Source organism: Ips typographus, linkage group LG9 (genome assembly GCF_016097725.1).
Source record: "Ips typographus isolate SLU linkage group LG9, UJ_Ityp_2.0, whole genome shotgun sequence".
Classification (NCBI taxonomy): domain Eukaryota; kingdom Metazoa; phylum Arthropoda; class Insecta; order Coleoptera; family Curculionidae; genus Ips; species Ips typographus.
The window spans coordinates 5,809,214-5,833,292 of NC_138430.1; the positions used below are offsets into that span (position 1 = coordinate 5,809,214).

At 34.2% G+C, this 24,079-nt stretch overlaps 3 protein-coding genes and 1 non-coding gene across 4 annotated transcripts; 2 read left to right on the forward strand and 2 right to left on the reverse strand.

Annotated features, from left to right (window-relative positions):
* The first annotated feature begins 47 nt into the window (after positions 1 to 47).
* On the forward strand, positions 48 to 7,094 carry sfl (N-deacetylase and N-sulfotransferase sfl). Its single transcript, XM_081986081.1, has 14 exons — positions 48 to 575; positions 1,197 to 1,706; positions 2,339 to 2,533; positions 2,583 to 2,749; positions 2,806 to 3,057; positions 3,122 to 3,383; positions 3,437 to 3,663; positions 4,176 to 4,320; positions 4,453 to 4,615; positions 4,671 to 4,853; positions 4,907 to 5,127; positions 5,178 to 5,456; positions 5,517 to 5,693; positions 5,749 to 7,094. The coding sequence occupies exons 2-14, from the start codon at positions 1,492 to 1,494 to the stop codon at positions 5,987 to 5,989; spliced, it is 2,727 nt and encodes a 908-aa protein (XP_081842207.1). The 5' UTR covers positions 48 to 575; positions 1,197 to 1,491; the 3' UTR covers positions 5,990 to 7,094.
* A 155-nt stretch (positions 7,095 to 7,249) lies between these two features.
* On the reverse strand, positions 7,250 to 8,807 carry LOC145733327 (uncharacterized). The gene is made up of 5 exons (XM_081986083.1): positions 8,618 to 8,807; positions 8,352 to 8,508; positions 7,791 to 8,012; positions 7,486 to 7,737; positions 7,250 to 7,430 (listed from the first exon to the last, which is right to left on the reverse strand). Exons 1-5 carry the CDS (start codon positions 8,742 to 8,744, stop codon positions 7,271 to 7,273), a joined length of 918 nt encoding a protein of 305 aa, XP_081842209.1. The 5' UTR covers positions 8,745 to 8,807; the 3' UTR covers positions 7,250 to 7,270.
* A 668-nt stretch (positions 8,808 to 9,475) lies between these two features.
* On the reverse strand, positions 9,476 to 21,300 carry 5-HT2A (5-hydroxytryptamine receptor 2A). The gene is made up of 6 exons (XM_081986082.1): positions 21,111 to 21,300; positions 13,007 to 13,586; positions 12,525 to 12,749; positions 10,407 to 10,698; positions 10,043 to 10,339; positions 9,476 to 9,813 (listed from the first exon to the last, which is right to left on the reverse strand). Exons 2-6 carry the CDS (start codon positions 13,560 to 13,562, stop codon positions 9,621 to 9,623), a joined length of 1,563 nt encoding a protein of 520 aa, XP_081842208.1. The 5' UTR covers positions 13,563 to 13,586; positions 21,111 to 21,300; the 3' UTR covers positions 9,476 to 9,620.
* A 2,015-nt stretch (positions 21,301 to 23,315) lies between these two features.
* On the forward strand, positions 23,316 to 23,387 carry TRNAE-UUC (transfer RNA glutamic acid (anticodon UUC)). Its single transcript has one exon. It is a non-coding gene; the product is annotated as a tRNA-Glu (tRNA).
* The last annotated feature ends 692 nt before the right edge of the window (positions 23,388 to 24,079 follow it).

A 24,079-nucleotide genomic window follows, 5' to 3' on the forward strand; every position in this document is an offset into this window, starting at 1 on the left:
TAAGTAGCGGTGTTGCCAAATGTGTTTAATTTTAATTTATATATTTTGATTATGTTTGTTTAAACTAAATTAGAGTAAATACAATCCTTTTAACAAATCAATCTTACCTCCATAAAAATGAGCTGTTAACAAATGATGGCTATGGTTGGTGAGTTATTATAAAAAAAAATTACAACTTAGAATTTAAGACACTTTTATAGAAGCTACGCTCAAGCTGGCAATGCTGCAGCCTTTCATTGTCATTTGTCAGTGATATTGATGATAGTTTAAATGTCACTGTCACTTAGAGTTTTTTTTTAGAATTTTTTCTTGCCCCTCATCTTGTCTTGTCCTCACAGTCTCAAGTGTCACACAGTCACACAGTTCATCTGGTTTATCTTCAATCTTCAGTAGTGAGTAGTGTTACCGTTTGTGCTTTGGAAAAAGGAGAGTTCCGTAGTGATTTGTAATTTTAAAGTGGTGTTTAACATTTTTAAAACAACAAAATTGAAGTAAATCTTAAAATGAAGACAATCAAAAGTACTTTGTATACTAAACAGAAACATTAACATGTCCTGAGCAGTAAATTCCTGTAGGTAAGTGTAATGTAAATAAACAAATTTGTTTACAACTCACGTCCAAACACACCGTTTAGTTATAGCTTAAAATCCTGCATACATAGTGCCAATTTAAATCATTTCCTATTGTTCCTTATTAAATTAAAGCCAAGAGGTGTTGAGATAACTTGGAATAATAATGAGCAAATACATTTAAAAATGCAAATAGCAAGGCAGTTCATTGTAAAAATGTCTGTTATCTAACTAGGTTTGAATCACAGAGATATGCTACATTTATAGTAAACTCCATAAAAACAATTCAGCTTAAGTGATTTCAATTAAATCAATCAAAATTGAAAGTGTTGATTTGAGTAAAGAATCTGGAGATAGACAAGTAAGAATGAATTTTTTGATAATTTGAAGTACTTTATATGCAGTTAATATTTCTTACACATAGTGTTTATTTTTTTTCCTTCCTTTTACAATATGTTATTTTCTTTATTTTTGGCAAAAATGGCTAATAAATCAAGTTTAAATTGTAATATAAATACAGAGATTTTTTTATCTATTTAAATTAGTCCTGTTGGTTATGACCTAATTTGGATTTTGTGCTTATACTGACAGTGTGCTACTTTTTGTAATATTTTGTCTCTATTTCAGAGATTCATCATTGACTTACTAATAAAGAGGCATGTATCTGTCATGCAGTCATGCAAACATTTCTAACATTACCATCCTTATCAGCTGTACAGGGAAATATGCAAATTATTCCAATTGTTAAAGTTGAAATTTGGAAGCACAGTAAATGGAGAACTGCACATAAAACAAGATGAAACTCCTGTAAATTGAGTGGATCATTCCAGTATATCAAAAGTGCCATATTTTAAGCCATATTTAGGAATAAATTTAAGTGGGAAATAGCCCATTTTTGCTAGAATTAGCAAATAAACCAAGAATGACTGAAGATGGCCAACTGCAACTAGGAAACACTTCTTTATTGCTCAAATTATCTTCAGTGATAAAGCAGCGAGTGAAGAGAGGTGTGAAGCGAGGTTCCAGATGGGTTTTTGGTCCAACAACACTTAGAAAATGTGTAATCGCCGTAGTTCTCTTCACTCTTATTTTGATTATCATTTATTCAAAACACACCCAATCTCCTTATCTGTCCAAGTAAGTATGTTTATAAGGTTGTTACATGGATTTTTAGGTAAATTTTTAACCTTTTGCATCCTTTAAATGTGAGATTAGATAACTTTTTGACCTAAAATGTATGGATTTGATCGTAAAATCATTCATGGAATCATCATGTATTTGTTTGGGTTTAAGTTCATGCTCACATTCTAATTTAATCAATTATTTCAAAGTTGGAATATTATGCAAAGATGGAAAATAATTTTTTATTAATTTACATGCATATCACATGTTAGAAAATGCAAATAAACTTCACATAGTCATAAGGCAATTTATTTACAATCTTTAATATCCATTATTTTATGTGCAACCTTTGCCATTTTCTGAAGAATTTAGGGAATTTATGTTGAATCTAATCAAATGTATGTATGTAAGCTCTAATAATAATATTTAAGTTTCCTTTTATGGTAATTGATAATTCAATATAAGCTGTTTTATGATAATTTAAGTAGGTTTTTATTATATGAATAGACCAGAGAGTTTTAAACAGATTAAAAACATGTTTCTTCTAAAGTTTGGACTTTACAAGTTATACATTATAAACTGTGAATTCATCTTTTAAAGTTCAACAGGCACCCTATTAACTAAATTTTTTGTTAACGATTTTTTAGACTAATCAAATCAAACACTCGTCCAGAACCAAACATAAAATGCGCCGTAATAAACGGCCCCCGTATTTTGCAAAATCACGACCACCAGACAGACGCCCGTCTTAAAAGTTATCCAAAAGTTCTGGTATTTATCGAGACGATGTATTCCAAATTGGGGAAAGACATTGCGGAATTGTTGGTTCACACAAGAATAAAGTCCGTGTAAATTATCTTGAATTTTCTTTAAGTAACTATTTTTGTGCAGGTATAAAGTTGAAGTGACGGGCAAAAGTTTACCAGTATTGACCAATTTAGACAAAGGCCGATATGGTGTTATAGTATTTGAAAATTATTATAAATATTTACAAATGGATAATTGGAATAGGGAACTGCTGGACAAGTACTGCAGAGAGTATTCGGTTGGTATAATAGGTGAGAGTGAGTTTCAAACTAATCATTCAAGCTTGTTTAATTTTTGATCGATTCAGGTTTTATTCCTCCGGAAGACGAAACGTATGTGGGTTCGCAACTTAAAGGGTTTCCCTTGTTCGTTCACACCAACTTGAAATTGCGGGACGCCACCCTTAACCCGGCGTCCCAAATTTTAAGATTAACACGGGCGGGTGAAACTGTTTGGGGCGAATTGTCTGGTGCTGACTGGACCATATTCCAAGCCAACCATTCAACGTATGAACCTTTAGAATGGGCGCATCGCAGTGACTTTTCTCAAACAAACGAAAGTATGTCCAACCTAAAAATGTTTTAACACCACTCTTTACAAAAAAACTTAAACCTCAAAATTAGGTGGGGTAAAAACTCCTCTACCTACCGTAATTCAAGATCACGGATTGTACGATAATATCCAACGAGTGATTTTCGGGTACGGCCTTAAATTCTGGCTTCACCGACTTCTGTTCTTGGACAGTCTTAGCTATCTCAGTCACGGGCAACTTAGTTTATCTTTAGAACGATCCATTCTGGTGGATGTTGACGACATTTTTGTGGGAGAAGTCGGAACTAGAATGAAGCTCGATGACGTTGAAGCTATGCTAAGTGCTCAAGAACGGTACAGCATTTCTGCTAATCATAGAAACTCAATAGTTCAGATTGTCATTTCAGGCTAAAATCTATGGTGCCAGGGTTTAAGTTCAACTTGGGTTTCTCTGGAAAGTATTATCATCACGGAAATAACGAAGAGGATAAAGGCGACGATCTTCTTTTGCAACACGTCGATAAGTTCATGTGGTTTTCTCATATGTGGAACCACCAACAACCTCACTTGTACGATAACATCACACTGTTAATGGATGATATGGTGCTTAATAAGAATTTTGCAAAGCAATATGGTGAGTGTGTTTTTTATAATGTTAGTTAGTAATTAAATCACTTAAGTTTTGCATTTCTGCAAGCAAGGGCAGGTTATCTACATCCTTTTTAAGATCTTTGAATTTCTAGTTTCTTCTTTCCACTTTTCCTAGCTAATTTTTTCAAGCTGAGCTGGTGTGTACCTTTTCTTTGTTTTTTAACAATTTTTCTCGAAAATTATTTTTTTAAACCACTCTTGCACACGTTATAGTTACACACTGCATTTTATCTTGCAATTAACTGATTTTTTACCCAATTTGTTTCTTTAAATTTTGAAATTCATTGTTTACTTTTTGTTTCCTCCCATGGTTATTTTGTGTTGACTTTTGATAGTTTGATTTGTCCTTTTTATTATGCTGTCAAACCACTTTTATTGAGAGGTGGCTTAAGGGTGCTCCTTAGCACCACCTGTAGTTTTTGAAGTCAACCGTTTTTAACGTCACTATAACTACTTATTACCAGGATAGGGCCAAATTTTTTAAATATATTTTAGGTATTCCAATTGATTCTGGTTATTCCGTGTCTCCTCATCATTCTGGGGTGTATCCCGTTCACGAGCTTTTATACATTGCATGGAAAAGAGTTTGGAATATTCGTGTCACGTCTACTGAAGAATATCCGCACTTAAGGCCTGCAAGGTAGGTAGCCAAGTCCAAATGTGCAGAATTTGTGTAAATCACAAACTGTGCTGCCTGCACATCCTGCACATGTAGATTCACAATAATTACTGTAATCTATCACTTATACTGTTGAAGAAAGTGCTTTTTTAGGTTAAGACGGGGTTTTATACATCGAAACATAATGGTTTTACCTAGACAAACGTGTGGCCTATTCACCCATACAATGTTTATTGATCGTTACCCAGGTGGAAGAATAAAATTAGACGAGTCTATTAAAGGGGGAGAATTGTTCCAGACGATTGTCTATAATCCTGTAAGTGTCTCAAACCATCATTCTCAAAATTAAAATCACACAGTATACATTTCAGATTAATATTTTTATGACTCACATGTCCAATTACGGTAACGACAGACTGGGCTTGTATACGTTCGAATCTGTGATAAAATTCGTGCAATGTTGGACTAACATCCGGCTCACCTCGGCTCCCCCATTGCAGTTGGCCGAAAATTATTTCAAACAGTTTCCTGGCGAATCTGATCCAGTTTGGGGGGTATGTTGGGTAAACGCTATCTCGACCAAACCCCTGATTTTCAATCTGTTTAGAATCCTTGCGATGATCAACGACATCAAAAAATTTGGTCCAGGACCAAATCATGTGATTCCCTTCCCAAGTTTTTGGTTATCGGACCTCAAAAAACCGGGACCACGGCTTTATACAGTTTTCTCTCTATCCATCCAGTGATTGCCAGCAACTTGCCTAGCCCTACTACTTTTGAAGAAATCCAGTTTTTCAACGCTCATAACTATTTAAGAGGATTGGATTGGTGAGTTTATTGATTGATAAACTACAGTAAAAATTGTACAGGTTTTTTAGGTATATGAATTTTTTTCCTGTTGACTCGAATTCATCAGCTCGTTATTACTTTGAAAAAAGCGCCACATATTTTGATGGGGAATTGGTGCCTAAAAGAGTGCACGCGTTATTACCTCGCGCTAAACTGGTTACTATTTTAATATCTCCCGCAAAACGCGCTTACTCTTGGTACCAGCACACTAAAGCCCACGGAGACGCAGTTACCAACAATTTTAGTTTTCATCAAGTAATTACAGCTAGTGACACAGCGCCTAAACCTCTCAGAGATCTCAGAAATCGGTAAATCATAAGAAACTGCACTTTGAAAACTAGAACTTGAGTAACTTAAATTTTGTTCAGATGTTTGAATCCGGGAAAGTATGCACAACACTTGGAAAGATGGATGACGTATTTTTCACCACAGTCTCTTCATATTATCGATGGGGAAGAATTGAAGTCTGATCCAGTGGAAGTGATGAATGAGTTACAAAAATTCTTGAAGATTACACCTTTCTTCAATTACACAGATCATTTAAGGTAAATAGTTGATAGATTTATTTTAACAAATACTTAACTCGGGTTGTTATTCAAGATTTGACAAAAAGAAGGGTTTCTTTTGTCAAGTGGTGAACGGAGATAGTACAAAGTGTTTAGGGCGCAGCAAAGGCCGTCAGTACCCGCCCATGGAAGAAAAATCGTTAAAATACTTGCAGAGATACTATCTGAGCCACAACACGGCTTTGGTAAAATTATTTAAAAAAATTGGCATCAGGGTTATTCCCAAATGGTTAAAAGAGGACTTGTCTGATCAGAATGAGGGTGATAGTGAATAAGTTTCATCTAAAACCCTTTTCCAGTGAAAACTTTTATAATTTTGCTATACCAAAGTTACTTGTAGCCAAAAAATCAAAATCTTAAATGTTGTGCTGAAATAGTCGTGTTAAATGTCGTTAAATGTTTCAGTAGGTCTGATAAACCAAGTGTCTTAAATGTTAGCTTTCAACTAAACTGCGTAATGTGTTTAGTTGATTTCAACAATTTTTAGCTTTATTTGTTGCCGCTAAACATTATTTTTGATGTTATACGTGTCTCATTTACACTCACCTGAGTATACTATGTACATTCAATGTATATTTTACTTTAACTGGACATATCGTTAGTGCTATAATCTCTAGTATATTCAGCCAACTAACAGTGATAGAGTGTGTATATTGCGTTAGTATTGTAAATTTGCAGAATAACTGTCGTTTAAGTTTTTTTAATTATTAAGTTCTTAAAAGTACCTGGTTAGTTTATGTTATAACAGTTAATTTTAGTAGATTGTCCAGGCTTATTACTGACAAGGGCTAACGATGTAATAGAAATTGAATTATGTCGCATTGAAAACATTTACTTTAAAATTATGTTGCAATCCTTGTACAAATCTGTTAAGTGTCAATAGTGTTTATAAAATGTAATGAGCAAACTTCAAGGTACTGTAACAAAATAATGATCGGTCTACACGTGTGCGATTTCATCTGCTCGAAATCTTTTACGTCCTAAATTTAGATAATATTTAGTATGTAGTGTTCTAACTAATCAGTGAAATGTCTAGCAAACTCTGAAAAGTACAGGCAATTAGTGAATTCTCTAAGAATCTAAACTGAATTATTATTTTTACTGAAAGTGTCAGAGTTTGCAACATTTTTCAAAACTAAACCAACCTTTTCATCTTCATCACATTATGTGTTTATAAATGTCTTATCAACTTCAGAACTATCAGGTAGCAAAAATTATATTTTTATGTTTTATTGACATTCGCAGGGTGATAACCTCATCAAGAACATACCAGTCTTTTATAAAGCTTTATATGATCAACTTCATAACAGATTTTGACAATAAATTGTATTTATATTGCATTTTTTCTATATACATATATTCTCTTTCTAGTTCTGAAAATGTGCCTTTTATTTCATTTTTTTTTTAATTGATACTAAAGGAATATTGCGGTTAATAAATAAAATTATCTCGAAATCTGAATATAAATTATCAATAAAATTAGGATATGTATACAGCCAATAAACTTAAAAGGCTACAGTAAAACGAAAGTAGCCTTTTACGATGATGAATGTAATTTATTCAGGATTATGGATGAGAACATCCAAAGCTAAGGGTTTCGTACCGTTTTCGGTCATACAGGTGCAGTGAAAATATGAAAGTATTAGGCAATTTCCCTCTTTGCACAATTTTTCCGGTGTTTCGTTAAGGGTGAGCATCGGTCCGAAATATTTTTGCCTGAAATTACGTTAAACTCAAATTTAAATTGCAGTATGAAAATATTTTTGGTTACCTTATTTCATTGTCCAAAGTGGACACGGCTACAGTGTACGTTAAGTTGGTTTGGACGTTCGATCCCAACCAAACGATTATGCGATCACCTTTTCGAAATATTTCTTCTTCAGCTCTAACAGAAAAACATTGTGGACTCCTGGGGCTTTCCCTCTCGTCGTCTGACGAGTAGTGTATATCCGGGATTCTTGTGGCCATCAGGACCATTACGGGTTTTTGATCGTCTAAAGGCGATCCGTATAAAACCGCCCGGCTACGGTCAATTTCTAAATTTCAAGTAAAAACTATTCCATTTATCACGCTTACCTGCCTCGGCAAATATTGGAAATTTCTAGATTTATCACTTTCAATAGGACGATGCATTGGATGCAGGAATACCGAACGTCTCTGGGATAAAATTCGGAGGCGCAGCGTGCATCCAAGTGGGTCGTGACGATAGGTGTTTCTTTGTGTTCGTGTTTGAAGTGGGATTCGAGTGTACAAACCGAAATGTATTTGTTGCAATCTGCTTTTGGGCACTGCAACGGTCTATAGAAGTTGTTTTTGTTAAGCGTACAAGGATTATAAACGATGTACAAAGTATTTCACTGAGAATAAACTTTAGATTCCTTACTACTTTTTCCACTTCTATTTTGCTTAGCTAGAAGCTTTTGCTTGCTCTGAGTGCATAGTTTGTGATTTGGCAGAAAAAAATTGTTTTTTATTGACCAATCACAAATTACCAACAATGCTGTAATTTAAGCAAATACTGCATATTTGGCCCTACCATATTAAAATGATACCCTGTATCTAATATGTAACATTATGTAAAGAGATTTGCTACTTTAAATACCGCATTAAAAATAAACCCTTTAAAGTACGGTCAACCTTTTTGATAGGGACATAACACTTAAGTTTTGGTGTCCGTGCAACAAAGTCGCTATTCGTGGGCTCCGGATGTATTTCTCCGGATGGGGCATAAATTTTTTGCCTGTCACATCTAAAATTTCAGTTTTTGTGTCACCTGCTCCTTCTGTTTTTCCTCCTGCAAACCGTTACAATAAATTCTTACAAAGCGGTTTACACATGCACTGGACCGTGAGAATGCTTTTAACTTAATTTAAATTTTTTCGCCCTAAAAAATTGTTACTTACCTGAGTAAAAGCATCGTTTGAAGCAGTCTTTGCAGTAAAAATCATCGTTACTGCTTTGCAGCAGGGTTTGGACGTTAAACGATGATTTACATATTTCGCATTGGGCAAACATTCGTCCGGATTCCATATTTTGATTTTGCTCAATTAATGGTGAAAGGTGTCAGAAAATCAAAGTCATTGCACCCTCTTTTTTTTTGGTGACTGTTTGGAAAACCAAATGTAAAGAGTGAACAATAAAGGCTTGATTAAAAATTTGAAAGGCAAAATGAAATCACATATCGATCTGCCTTTGATCATACAACAGAAGATATAAGTACCGATTTTCAAAAGGGGAACGGAAAATATATCGGCTGGTATAACGTGAGTGCTGTATGTGCTGAATGGCGATTTTAAGCAGATGAGTTTTGGCTCTTTTATGAATTTTTCCTCATATCGGAACGCTTTTCCGAATCAAATTATCGACATTTCTCTTTTAAAGCCCAACGGGTAGGAGATGATTTTAATGCAATTACACTGTGTAATAAGTGAAATCTGCTTACACAAATGAAACAGTTTTTGGAAACTTTCAGAAAAAAAGGCCACAAACATTCCCTTTCAGTGGATTTGGGGTCGTATTTTATAATTAAGAGAAGTAATGAAGAAGTGGCTATAATTTTTAATTATCTCAGATATCCGTCGAGTTAACTGCGGAATGTAATAAGCACTTTGTAAGGAATCATCTTTCGGAATGTTTGTGGAGATCAATTTCTTTAGGGAGATTGAGGTTGGTTAAGTTAATTAAAATGAGTCACTTGCAGTCCTAAATAATTTGGCGCACGAGGAACCAAAATCTGGCTTCTAAGGAAAATGAAACAGACATTATTTTCTAGAAAATAATATGTTTTACTACTTTTTCTAGTCACACACGAAATTGCACATCTAAAAGGATTTCTGTTTTCTTACCCTCTAACACTAAATTGTTACACTTCTAATTTGTAGGTAATAAATAACTAACTGGTAATTTCTAAAAGTGATGACCATCGCAACTATTCCGCCTCTCCTGGATATAATTTAATGATGGCGTCCGAATGACGAATGAAGATTCTGTAGCCGGGGTGATTAATGGGCTACCTGTTAGACTGATGGCCAATGGTAAAGCTGATGGGGTGCACAGGTTTGATGTACCCCTGGATCTGAATCTAACGGGGCGAGATGATCTACCAAAACAAAATCTGTGTCACTCAAAGATTTGATTTATGCTAGTCTTCAGTAATAATTAACAAAATATGATATGTGTACAGTGGCTAAATTTATTATTGAAATTAATTGAAGCTTAGTACATTGGTTTTGTTTTAGTTTGCTGCTTTTTTTAACCAAACACAAAATATGAACAACTCATCATTATACTACTTCTAAGCATCTAACTACTACTTAGAGTTAACTTACTTGTGACATTTACAAAGTAGTAGTCTGATGAAAGCAGCTCTGAAAGTTTGGTTGAAGATGGTGTAGATAATAGGGTTGATGGTTGAACTGACATAGCCCAACCAGAGGCAGGTGAGCACCACGTGCTGGGGCACGTCACAGTTTGGACAAGCGGCAAAAATGATGTTCAAGATGAAAAATGGCGACCAACATAAGACAAAAGTGAAAAACACCAATCCGAGCACTTTGGAGGCTTTCTGTTCAGTTGCGACTGAACCAGAAGCAAAATTTTTCCGTTTTACTTTACCGGCAAGGAATCTGGAAAGAAGATTTCGTGGATTAGTAAAATTTTATGTAAATTGAGAGTCAAGAATTAAACACTTGCCTATCTACGTTTCCTGCGGTTCTCCATAACGCATTGTTATCGGTTGGAGTTGTGGGGGTTCGATCCTGTTTGCTGGAAAATCGACCACCCAATCGCCGAAACTGATCAGCTTCGGGGTGTTCAGCTGCAAATCTCGCTTTGTTTCGAAGCAACTGAACGGTTAAAGCATAACTGACCATCATCACGGTCATTGGAATGTAAAAGGCTATCAGACTGCCGAGAACGAAAAAGGCTCGATTGTTAATGACGCATTTTTTCGGGTCCGGCATGATGTTTTCGTGATTTATTATGCCTGAAACAAAATAAAAAACCCCAAAAATGGATTTTACATTGTCCGATTCTCGGTACGCGTTTGTGCGTTTGTTATACTCAAATATGATTTTGTTTTTGGGTGAAGGCTATCAAAAATGCACCCTGACACGTCTAATCCTCCTAATGGGTGGACGTTAAAGTGAGGAATGCTTTTTAGGGGATTAAGCTGGGAATTTTTTCTTATCATTAAAAAAACAGTGTAACCTCTGGTTGTCACCCGATGAAATGTTTTCCAACATAAATTTAGTGCTTTTTTAAGTTTAAGAGTATATCAACTTTGCCACTGCTCGAATTCAAAGTATTGATTCGTCTGTCAGAGGATAAAACATCCTCTGATAAGAAAGTTTGTACAAGATTTGGTTTTTGTATTTTCTTTTAAATATCATTCTTCAAAGTTCAAATATTATCCAACAGATACTGCTATAGGCAGTAAAATTTTGTTTGCCCTTTGATGGTAATTTCAACATCAACCCCTAAAGAATATAAACAAATTTTCAAATTGTTTGCAGGCCGAAAAATTTGTCTAAATTAGCCATATTTAAGTAAAATTACTTTATTAAACGAGTTGTTTTAATAATAATTCAATAATCAGATTTATAATAACAACGTCAGGAGACTTTTTGGTAAATAAATCTCCAGATGTTCTCTCTTTTGCTTTGAAAGCAGAATTACGACAATCAAAACTCCCCCTTTTTAATCTCATGTTATTTAATTTCGTTTTATTGTATACCGTCAAGTTCTCGTTCTGAAAAAAGACTTTGATCATAACTTGTACGTTGATATACATCATACAGGTATGGAAAATTAAAAAATTTACATTGAAAACCTGTGATAAGAAGAGAACACCATTAGAAATCAATGATGCATGTGACACCATGTCAAATTACATTAGAGAGTTCGTTCTGAACTTTAAATTGATTGTTGATAATGTGATAGATTATGTGCAAAATATCACAATCTAAACCACACAAAAAAAAGTAATCCTCGCCTCGGATATAGCAATTAACAATTGATTAGGTCATCTGTCAGTTTGTCACATGATTATTCTGTGGACTAGTGTCATGTGACCTAATAAAGTATGTCATTTTCAAGGCGCTTTCAAAAACGCAATCCAAGCTTTAGAGTGAAAAATTACTTTACCCTGTACAAACAATAAACTTTTAACTTCTTGTGTACCACTCCCAAGTGGGATTCGGTGTTTCTCCCTTCTTTTTCGCCCAAGTTCTTTAAACTAATTCGTCACTTGTTTTACTCAAATAAATAGGGGCCTTATTTTCAATGGAGCTATTTATAGTAGCAGTAGCATTGTTACCATTCATGGGTCATCAACAAAAAGCTTTAAAGAACGATGATCAACCCGAAGAAAAACATAAACATAAATAATTCAAGGCTGTGTTCTGTAATAGGGGGAATTTTCTGAATCTATGCCCGTCCCTATAAATTGAGAACGTTTAGTTTTTATGTGTTTAACTCGCGGAAGCAACTATGATTTTATTTAAAAATGATTTGTCTCTAATCACATTAAATTCCAGTTTATGCAATGAAAAATTTCTAGAGGAATTTAATGAATAGCTGCAAAAGTTGAAAGAACGTTCTCTATATTTTAGAGGGAATGCTTTAGTTTACTTACAAATTGAGCTGTTGTAGTACAATCAATAAAAAGTCATCGACACCGAGGAAATTCACTTTATGTTCAATTTTCTTCAGGGCAAAGAAAAGTGGATGGGAAAATGAGGTTTGTTATGTGTTAAATACTACAAAAAAAGATGTTTTTTCCGATAATATGGTTTTAAAGATATGACTTACCTAATACTGTAATGGAACTGGATACGACCATCGATAATAACCACGCCAATCCTATACGCAATACTACTGTCCTTGTTGTTGTACTATGTCGCGTTTTTAAGGGATTCCTAATGCCTAAGTACCGTCCAAGACTGATAAAACACATGTGCATTATCGAAGCCGAACAAGCCAAAACGTCACACGTGGCATAGACGTTGCACCATATCAGTCCAAAGGGCCATTCCCCTAAAATTATTCAACTTTATTAAAGAAAAATTTTGGACGAATTCAATTAAAAAGTTGTTTGTGTGGCTTGTTTAATTTTCTATTCAATTTCGCTTCGCTTCAGTTGATATGTTAATTCAAAGTTTAGATATTCCTTAATCTAATTGCAATTCCAAGAAGAATTTACAATTTTGCTGCAGAGTGCTTTCAAAGTGTTTTTTCAGAGCGCTGAATTTGTTAAAAGTTGTTTAAATAAGTAAGTAATGTTTTTCCATTACCTAAAAATCCGGGAACAGCTCCAAGAGGCATAACAAAGAGACTGACCAATAAGTCGGCAATGGCTAAACTTAACAGGAAGTAGTTGGTCACATTCTGCAACTTCCGGTCTAAAAGCACAGCTAAACAAACGAGAATATTTCCGACACCTCCCGCAATTATGAACACAACAACAAACAAAAAACTCCAATCGTAACGGCTCTTCCAGTCTGGATAGGGTAGACCAACCGTATTGTTGCATGTCCAGTTGGTGAAATCACTACCATTGGTTACGTCACAATTTAGGTTGGACGTTTGCACTAAGATGTCCCGGAAAATATTATTAAAGTTATCCACTAACAGTTTGCTAGTACTGTTCGTGTCACATCCGGTGCACAAATATTCGGTTTGGTTCACTCGGAAGTAATCCAGGGTGCATTGGTAATCGTTCAGATGCAAATAGGTTCCAAAGCATTCCAGTAATTGAGTTGAATTCAGGTCACATGTGGACATAAATGTTGAGGTTTCAAGGCATTGTAAGTTGAATAATGGTTCGGTTGGTTGAAGACCAACATTCATGGTCTTTTAACATCCATAGGAATCCTGAAATTTGGATCACACAATACAATGAAATATCAGTTCAATTAATTAAAACGGTGTAAAGTGTCGAGTTTCCACTAACCAATTTATTTTTGTGACCGAAACATACGGGACACTCAAAAGAATTAATTTTATCAGTCAGTCAGGAAATAACAGACACACTATGATCATAGATTAGTAGAATGACATGATAATTATTGAGTTATTATAAATAGCCGACCAAAATCCAAAGAAAATTTCCATGTTGGGCAAGTACTGTCCTCGTCATTGCCAGTCCGTTAAACTTGAAACTACCAAACATGTCTAAAATGTATGTAAAAGCATGTGCCGGGCAAGTCGTTAACTTAGTTTAAACACAATATTAATGGTGGATGTAATAAAAAAATCCGCTAATAAAATAACAATGAGGAAGATAATAATCTAGAGTCGAAACTAACTCAGCCCGTTCATAAATATTTACCGTAGATCGTGTCAACATTTTGGTTACATGTATGACCTGGTTTGTCGATTAATAATTACGCTTTAGAAAATGAAATCATTCGAAGGGATAATCGCTTTGATTGTAACCAGAAGCATGGAATAGTTTTCCACGATTATTAGTCAAAGTGGACAAAAATATGTTACCAGAAAGTTAAATTATAGTACGTCTAGACAATATCTGGTTATTTTAATATCATTTCAATTTTGTCATATCTAGTTTTTGTTAGGCAATTTAAACTTGACAAACAAGAGTAAAATTTCAACATTTCCGTTTTTTCCTTGATTAATTGAACTTTCCAAAAGTTGAATAATCTATAAATATGACATTCAAGCCAAGGTTTTGAGTTACGGCTTAACTTTCTTGCATATGGAGAATCGGTAAAGTTTCCTAACACGAGTTTCTTTCGCGATGGTTAACAAGTTTCGATAAATATTCCTCTATTATAAAACTTTATACAGTTTGCAATAACTTGGTCTCTAGATTAGTAGCGCGGTTATCTTGTGCGAAGAAAATATTAATGGTAAGTCCAGTTGGTACTTTTGAGAATTTTGACATAGCTAGGCAATTTAGGGCGTGGTTGTTGGTTGAAATTAATAATATATCTCTCTACAATTTTGACATTGCCTAAGCAATTTAGGACGTGGTTTTGATTTTAAACCGCTGTCACAACTGTCATATATTGATCCATTGAGCTGTAAAATGCAACTTTTGCGTGCAACTAATCTGCGTATTCCAGTTTTAATAGTTATAACAAATGTCACCTGACTATTAACCATCTCGCTGTGAAGTGTCAAATATAACGTCTTAAACTGTCATTTAACGTTTAACTCCAGAGAAATACTAATCAGAATTTTCCTTCGTCAAATATAAATAAATAAGTCTACATGAGCAGTAAGTATGCATTATAGTGGGTAGTTACTAGTTTGTAAAAAAACAGCTTCCAGCCGTGCTGTAATTTACTCACTTACTGCACATGAGTATTTATTAATTTATATTTGACCAGTTGGATAACATATTAAAAACAAAACTTAATACACAAGATGCAAAAACTAATTTCACGGTGCTAAACACGATGATAGATTACACTCGTTCCCGGCCAATCATTAATCGAATGAGGGAAAACGGACCTTTCGATTACGTGGAAATTTCTGTAAACGGCAGGAAAACAAAGCGTTATGATATCCGGTTGTTTTTAAAATTGTATTATAGAGCTATAATGCAAACTTTTTGAGTAGATTAGACTTCAGGTTCGTGCAACTTTTATATCGGCTTTAACAATGAATTAATCGGAACCGTTGCATTATTCACAAGTTTGTTTCGATGTGCATTGAAACTTGAAGAAGATTGTTTGTGTTCTCCACTTTTCGACAAAAGTGTCTTATTAAGTTTGTCAGCGCTGCTTTCCGGTCCGTGATTAATTTGTGAAATATTAATGATGCTTCCCGTTTGAATGGATGCAAAAAACTGTACTTATTATTGTTAAAATCACTTGATGCACACAAAATATCACCTCCAGCCTATTTGATCGATACAAATTGGTATTTGGACATTAACGAGCTGTCCGAAACTTGGTTGAATGCTGACATTCCGCGTTTCTATTAGCAATTGTAATGATGATAGGCTTTTCAGCGATGACATGTGGAAAAGGGATGTCTGTGTTGTATGGACAATACGCTAAACCAATTCTCTCTTTCATGTTTACCCTAAACTTAAAAGTTTGACAAATTCCAGTTTTGTTCTGAAGTTGTTACGCTATAGAGGATGTGTGTGTGTTAATTAAATAATGATGTTAGCTTCATCAGGAGAATACACAAATTTGCTGCTCTAAAGTTGAACTAAATTAAGATAATAAGGAATGCTATAGCTTTACTAAATTAACATAAAACAGTATGAGCTGGTATGTTTTTAGGTATATTTTTCTGAATTTTTATTACAATGGAACAAATTTCCAGAGGCTATAAAAAACATTTTAGCAGGGTTGTCACGTTTACCGACTAGAAAACTATATAAGTGAATGAATCCAATTATCTTATAATTTCACTTTTATAGCTTGAGAATGAGGCAATGACCTAGAACTTTGTTTACGGGGTTCAAGTGCCCTTAAAAGCTTTTGCACTTTCAGTCCTAAGTTTATGTGTATGATTTTTTTATTTTCTGATAAATGTTTGCTGCAGTAAAAACCCAAGCAATTAAAGGAATCTTCTATAAATCTTTTACGCCATTTTCGGCTTGCGACGTGTCACTAGTCCGGCCAGTAAAAAAGTGGACAAGGAAAGGAAAAACGGTCATTACTCCTATTAGAGCTGCAAATCCGACAGATTTTTCAACAAAATTGACTTTATATTTTCTCAAATTTATGTTTAGATCACTGATGACAGTATTCTAAAATTCAGTTGGATTGACGTTACTCAATTCAAAGGTTTTATCGCACAATTTTTCCCAGTTTCTCTAGAATCAACTCGAACGTGAAACAAGCACGAAGTGTGCTATCGACGTCAAAGAGTAAACCTGTGTAGGTGCATTAGACATGCATAGGGGTGTGTATTGAATCTCAAACTGAAATAGAAACTCTAGTGTTTCTCAAAGCATTTGAGAATTTTCAGTAAAGCAATTTAATACAACCTGTTCCTACCAAAAAAAAAAGTTTAAACTAAATCAGCCTTTCAAGATTTAACTTGATTGTATTATCGACCATATCCAGATTTCACGTTTCACAAGAGTCGTTTTACCTATCTGGATTGAAGTGTAAAATCCTGTAAATCACATATTGAACTGACAGCAAAATCAATTTACACATTGATGTTTCAGTTTACTGTCGTTTTTTTTTCAGGATTTACCAAATCCCTGTTATAAAACAAAATTGTAAATCTTCTTTTCAAATAACTCAGCTGAAGGTTTTCCTATTGTTCTTGAAGTGATGGGATTACAAAAATTACTGCATTCAAACCGCACTGGCTACTCTGAATATAATCCTCAGAGTAATAAAATGGGCACAGCATAGTTTTACCATTTGTTGCCATATAATAACAGAGAGCAAAATAGAATTTTTATGACATGAAACTTATACACAAATAATAACTTTGGTAAAGTCTTTGCTTCTTACACTGTCTCAGTGAGTAAAACTATTTAGCAATAAATTGGCATTAAAAATTATATAAAAGGGTATGTAACTGTTGAATACATACAATACAGCAGCTTTTAGATTTTGTAACAAAAATTCGAACTCACCATTAAAAAAGACCCCCGCAGGACATTTCAAAACTATACATAAAGAAGAGAGAATTATTAGAAATCAATAAGTTCAATAAATATGGCAACAGAGTTTGTTAGTGATGTGTCAGTTTACTAAAACGAATGTGACGTCGGTCACATGACCACTTCCTCAGAAGAACTGATTGATAACTTGTGACTAACTGTCTAGTTACGTCCCATTTGCTTCGATAAAATTCGATATCTTCATGAATAACAGAAATACAGGATGAGTCTCAAAATGCAGACTTAAAAATTCTGTGAAATAAAAATGGAACTGTTATGTTCGACACCATCAACGTTCCTCTGACAAAAATATTGCAAAACCTAAATAATAACTGAGATATCTCTTGCAATTCCAACAAAACATGAACACCCTGTACACTATTCTGTACACTACTCTTATTCTTCCGTTTTTCGTCCCGTTCATATTTCAAATTGACAGTGGACGACATTCACACGTTTTAGGCAACAATAAGGAGCGATCCCGAAAAGGCAATATGTCCTAACGGGAAAATAACCGAAAAGTCGTCTCACACTCATCTATTCAGCTATTTGTCTTACTTTCGTTCTGTCGACTTATTAGATGACTCACATTGTTTAGCAAGAAACTGTTACTAAAATATTCGCTAGCAAGTTTAGAAAAAGTTTACATTTTTAATTATTATCCACATCATTTGCCGGGACCAAAGACCAACTAACTTTAATGCAGCGTTCAATTTTTAACTTTTGTCGCTCGGGAAAAGCATACTGCGAAAACTTCTGCTGTAATTTGTAGTCACCGAATTTCCTGTCAGTTCATTATTTAAACGGTTTTTGGTTGTATTTTTTGCATTCAAGTCGTAATTCGACGTAACACAGCGATAACTTTACGATTTCAAGGAGAGGTGGAGTTCTTAGGGTATCGGTCTTGAGGAGGGCTCGTATAATTAAACTTTGAAGCTACCAAGCTTTCGGAATTTTATTTGATTCCTTCATCAGGGTGCTACGTGTTATATTATGAAACATGTGGTCCCAGCGTAACATTAAATTTGAATTTGAGAATTCCTCATTGAAAACACACAGATAGCGCCCACAGCCAGTTGTCACTCATTATTATTGTTAAAAACTTTCTTTCAAGAAATGGTTAAAACTAACATCACAATGTTACATAAAAACTTAAGACGTAAATTAGACGATATTACACATTAAAAGACTAATTATTAATTTCGTATGTGATCTTAATGCAAGGCAGATTCGAGAAGCAGTCAAGTTTACGATTTCACTTACTAATGAAGATTTAAGCAGCAAATAAATCATCACCTAATGGGAATTAGCACGATTCAGGATTAATTAAAGGATGGCAATAATGGGAGGGAACGCAGAGATAAGTTTATGGAAACCATCACCCTCTTAAAAAAATGTTTAGTGGTAATTCGTGAAACTTAACACATTGATCTTGCGTTTACGCGTTTTTTTCTAAATTCTCCTTCAAAGCCAAAGAAGCACTCGCTGAAAGAAGGTCTCTTGTGACCCTATTACGCCCTTTAAGTTCTTAATGCAAGGAAAATCTTTTGAGCGGCTTTCACTTCTTTAAAGGCTTATTAGACCAAAGTTACAGTATTCCTCTATACTTCCTGAAATCAGATTTTGAACGTTAATTATGTCCTTCACGGTTTCCCTTACATATTAATTTTAGTTTTTATTGTCATCTTGACCAAACTGAAACTTTAATGTACATTAATTGCCTAATTGCTATTCAATCGACAGTTAATTATTTCCGAAAATTACACATTACGGTGTTAAGTAAGTAACTGGATTCTGATGATACTAGATTGTAAACAACGTGCACTTGGCCCAAGTATAATCAAACTGAATTTAATTATCAAAAAACTACCATTAGGGAATAACTATTCTCATTACCATTACGTTGAAAATGACATATTATTGAAAATTTTCCTCTCTGAACCGAGAATATTGCATAATAAAAGTCTACCGTGTTTCTGAAACCAAACATATTAAATCCATTTCCATGTAATTGTTTTCCTATTTAAGAGTAAATGAGTATAAACTGTCCTATAGGGGGTCGCTTATTACCGGCGCCATAGCCCCCTTGGGGGCCCTTATTACTGTATTTGGAAGTACAGATGTATAATAAATCTCACTATTAGTTGAGAATTTGCATTATCAGTCAGTTTCCACCAACCCTTTCTGATGGTAACTGTTCCATCAAACGTGTCACTAAGAGCTTCATTGACATCAATTAAGAAATTAACTTTCCTAAACGCGTTATTAATGCTAAGGGCCTGTTTCGTAAAGCGATTTTAGGTGTCGAAGTGCTGATAAATTGTATAATGATTTCAATTATATGTGAAGCTATCCTTAGGGTAAAAATTTATTAACTACGCCATAAGATCCATTGAATATTACTATTAAAACCAGTTTATAAGAGGCGGCAAAAAAGTGACAATTTTATAATTAATGATCTAAGAATTACTAATATTAAAATGGTACACGTTTTAAAACTCTCACAGGGGTCATTTACTACTACAACTGACAATTTTAATAGCGCCCGGTGTTTGTTTTTAAGCGTTATTAGCGAGAAATAGAGAAGAACCTCGAAACTAATTAATTTCCGCATAAAATTACCCTCAAAACACGTTGCGCCACTTAAGTTAAAGAACCCCGAGGCCGAATCGTACAAATTTAACCTAGCTGACCGAAACTGAGTGCTTTACGCTCTTATGTTTCTACATTGCAGTTTGGATAAACGTTTCCCTTGAAGCCCTTTCAGATTACATAGGATGTAAATTTCAAAATTATTCATATCAAGAAGAAGAGAATGTTTTTCTAAGTGACACACGTCAGTTTACTGAGACCATGATGTCAAATTGTTGACAATAAAATGTCACATTTGCTCTGGTTGCTCCAAAGAACGTCAAAATGATACTATAGTCAACTTTTTTTACTCTTGTAGAATTGACATCATCAACATTCACATTCACACACACGTCAAAAAAAGCCATTATTTTTGAACAACTGTAGTTTGACTATAGAATTTGAATAAAGTTTTTTGATTCAATTTCACCTTATATTAAAGGCCGTTATTGGTGTTCAATTCTGGTTTATTCAAATGAAGCAGAAAACTCTTAGAAGCTGCAATTCAATTTTAATATTCAGTCAGGGAATTAATGAAACTGGGAGAAAGCTGCGAATAATTAATTATCAAAATATTGGACCTTGTGCCATTGTTATTCCACTTTCAGCCTGTTTCAATATCGTTTCCTAAAAACTGAGGTTTTACAGCGGTAATTAAAAATAAATCGGACTATAATTCTTCATTTTTTTTTAATCTTATATATTTAATGTGACCTAAAGCAATCAAAAATATTGTAATTAAGTAGAATCAAAACCTATGATAATTAGTGAACGTGACTTAACCTTAACTGCTAGGATTCTTGCTATTACTTTGAACTTGAAAGAGTTTAAAATTTTTTTACCAACTGTAACGTAGTGGTTTTTTCATTATACAATCAAAGCAAAAAATCATTAAAAGCTTTAAAAAGTAAAGCGAGTTTAAAACTAGATCAATTAACTAGATTGAAAACCAATTGATTGGGCCGCAAAAGTTACATAGTTGCAAATTGACACATACAAAGTTAGCAAGGGTTGGGATAGTGTGAGACGAAAAAGAGGTACAGGGTGTGTAAATACGACAAAAAAGTACGTTTTTGCAAACACGACCACCTTGAATTCATAGCAATAGTAATGTTTCTTCCAAAAAATTATCACCAATTCCACACTGAATACTAACTTACCTTACTATGAAAATAATTACAAAATCCAAGTGGACCAGTGGATAAAAGGCGTTATTATCACTCAATCCCGATAAAAGTGCGTTTGGCGGGAAAAGTTTGGAACGAAAGATCGCGTTTTCATATCATCCAGTCCTGCTAGCAGGAGAGAAGATCCGATCGTTAACAAAACGCTGGAGATACTGGGGCGCACGAGCTGTCGTAATCATTTAGTTTTCACCGTCGCGTTTCTACAGGCGCCATATTATTAATTGCTTAATGTTTTTCTAAACAATATTTTCAATGAAAAATATTAACGTCAAAACAAAAAGCCACGTAACTGCCGTTCCTGGAGAATCAAAAAAAAAAACACTTTTTCAAGCGACTTTTATTCAGACGTTTCTTCTTGCAGAATTATGCTCTAGAGTAGCCAAATAAATGTCTAAAGTTGCTTTTTATCTTTATTAAGTGAATATCTGACAATTCACCAGGATGCACTATAGTCTCAAAGTTGGTCGATATATGAAAAAAACACCCTGTAAAATCTAAGTCTGATAATGAAATGCCAAGAAGAATTTGCCACTCAACACCACGAAAAAAATGCGGATAGAGGCAGTTTTCAGGAAGTAATTTGAATTTCAAATTACACTCCCCGAGTATTGATGCTGAGAATGTGTAATTTTTTGTAAGAAGGCAGGTGAGATTACATTGAATTAAGGGCAGAAAATCAAGTAATGTGTTTCTGGCAGTTTGAACGGCAAAGAAGACAGGAAAGTTAACCATCAAGTAGTGCAGCTTGTTTGTTGCAAGTTTGGGCCAAAGTTTCGACAAACTGGGTTAACAGTACATAAAACTTTGACATAAATATCTATGTGCGAAGCTTTTACTACATTTCCTTTTGTAACGGTACAATACTCATCTAAAACAAGAAGTTATATTACTATATTTATTATTAGTACTTGGTTCTATCTGTATAGTAGACGTAAATCCCTGAATTTTTCAGGCTACAAAATCCAGAAAAATTGAGCGACTACGCTGATTTTGCCGACAGACTTTTAATTACCCGCTCTGAAAATTTAACAAGATAAATGTGCGAATGGTCAGGACGGAACCAGAAAACTAACAGAACACATAAACTGTTCAGAATTATTAACATTTTAATTAACCAAAAATTACGTTAACCAGTAAATAAGAAACGAACGAGATAAAAAGGAGTTAAACTCTCACCTTTGCAAAAAGGTGTAGTCTGAATTAAAAGAGATTAAAATTATGTGACAGCCAACCCCTTCGTAGCGTTTTAAAATTAAGGGTGGATTTTGCCCTCAAGGTTGACGATCAAATTAGCAGCAAAGAGTGGAGCTCATTAAAAGCCAAATGAGGTCAAACGAACCTAGAAGATAGGTTTAGCGAAACATGAAGAAATGTGACAACATTTTTGGTTTTTTCATATATTTCTTTTTAGAGTTGGATATCCCTACAAGGCCGATAACTGAATCTCTTGGCCTGTCTATAAATCAATGCAGAAATTGAATAGGGTAAGTGCTTGAAGTCCTTTGTTATTAATCCAGAGACCCATTCATTTTGAAACGGTCTATTGTTGTGACTTTAGCAGGTTGTCTGTTAATTTTCGTGTCACGTTTTTGTTACAAATTGATCCACTACTTAATAGTACTCTTTTCCGTTATACAGTTAGTTAATGTCAATGGTTTAGGCCTAGTTGTACAAAAGTGGCTTAACATTTGAACTTGGTTCCAGTCAGAAATGTCACTTTGACAGTAATGCATATCAGATGGCAAAGTTCATCTACCAGTTTGAGTTCAATTGAACCGTGATGGTACAACTGGGCCTTAGTGTTTTATGTGTTAGAATAAATGTCTGAATGGTTTTTAAGAACTACTATGATAATTTAAGTTATATGCGTAAATTTACTGTTTCACACTTCACACTGTCATAGTAATTCAAATTCCTAGAAATACCTTTCTTAAACACCTGGTATCAGTTATATCACATTTTTTTTTCTTGACACTTGGTGGATGTTAACTATTAATAAGTATACTAACGGTCTTTTTATATGATCTACTTGTTTTTCGATTGACAACAGGTTTTCGTTTTTTTGTTTTACAAGCGCACCTGTTACTTACAAACGTAAATAATTTAAAACTTTGTTTAGCTAAGTTTTATTAACGTTGTTACCCGCTTTTCTATATACTTTGCTGTTGTTTTAGTATATCCGATATGGTCTAGTGGCTAGGATACCTGGCTTTCACCCAGGAGGCTCGGGTTCGATTCCCGGTATCGGAAAACTTTTTTGTTTCAAACAGTTAAAAGTACCACTTTTCATATCAGAGACAATAGTTATTTGCGCAACAATGGAGAAAAGTGCAATTTTTGCTCCCGCGCATAATTTGAGAACCGACGGAGAGTGAATACTTTCACTCCCTAGGGAGTAAAAGTGATATTTTTATCTCTCATATATAAGGAAGAAAAGTATTTTCTATATACGAGTCGTAGAAAAAAAGCTTTTTCGTTAGTTAGTTTATTTGACTTTTTTTAAAAAAAACATTTTGTATAGGCCTTCTTTTTAAAAAAAAAGTATCGTCAATTATATAGTTTCCTTCACACATTATTCTTTTGACGTCCTAGCGTCATAGTGAACTGTATATAATGAATTATCTCTTGTAAAGAAAACATGCCTGGCCTGCAAGATTACCCGATTTGGAGTACCCAGAATTACACCACCGACCACACCTTTACCGAAAAGATACAACAGATCTTGATCGACTAAAGTGTAATTTAGTAATCAGTCAAAACGCTATATCGTGCTTTGAAGAGTGTTACCAAATTGAATGAAAAAACGGAGGTCAATGTAAATGGCTCACATATTTTGAAATTAGAAATAGATTTTTGATGTTTTTTTGTCAAAGTAATAGTACAGAATTTAAAAGGTTTGGAATTCTCAGGACTGTGACAAACCATACAAAATTTTACCACAA

Coding starts and splice junctions, on each gene's coding strand:
- sfl (XM_081986081.1), top strand. CDS start 1,492: ATGACTGAAGATGGCCAACTGCAACTAGGAAACACTTCTTTATTGCTC. Junction 3,384..3,436: donor ATGCTAAGTGCTCAAGAACG/GTACAGCATTTC, acceptor TTGTCATTTCAG/GCTAAAATCTATGGTGCCAG. Junction 5,128..5,177: donor TATTTAAGAGGATTGGATTG/GTGAGTTTATTG, acceptor CAGGTTTTTTAG/GTATATGAATTTTTTTCCTG.
- LOC145733327 (XM_081986083.1), bottom strand. CDS start 8,744: ATGGAATCCGGACGAATGTTTGCCCAATGCGAAATATGTAAATCATCG. Junction 8,013..8,351: donor GTTATGTCCCTATCAAAAAG/GTTGACCGTACT, acceptor CAACTTCTATAG/ACCGTTGCAGTGCCCAAAAG. Junction 7,431..7,485: donor ACTTTGGACAATGAAATAAG/GTAACCAAAAAT, acceptor ACGTAATTTCAG/GCAAAAATATTTCGGACCGA.
- 5-HT2A (XM_081986082.1), bottom strand. CDS start 13,562: ATGAATGTTGGTCTTCAACCAACCGAACCATTATTCAACTTACAATGC. Junction 12,750..13,006: donor AGCTGTTCCCGGATTTTTAG/GTAATGGAAAAA, acceptor GAATAATTTTAG/GGGAATGGCCCTTTGGACTG. Junction 10,699..12,524: donor CAGTTCCATTACAGTATTAG/GTAAGTCATATC, acceptor ATTTTGTTTCAG/GCATAATAAATCACGAAAAC.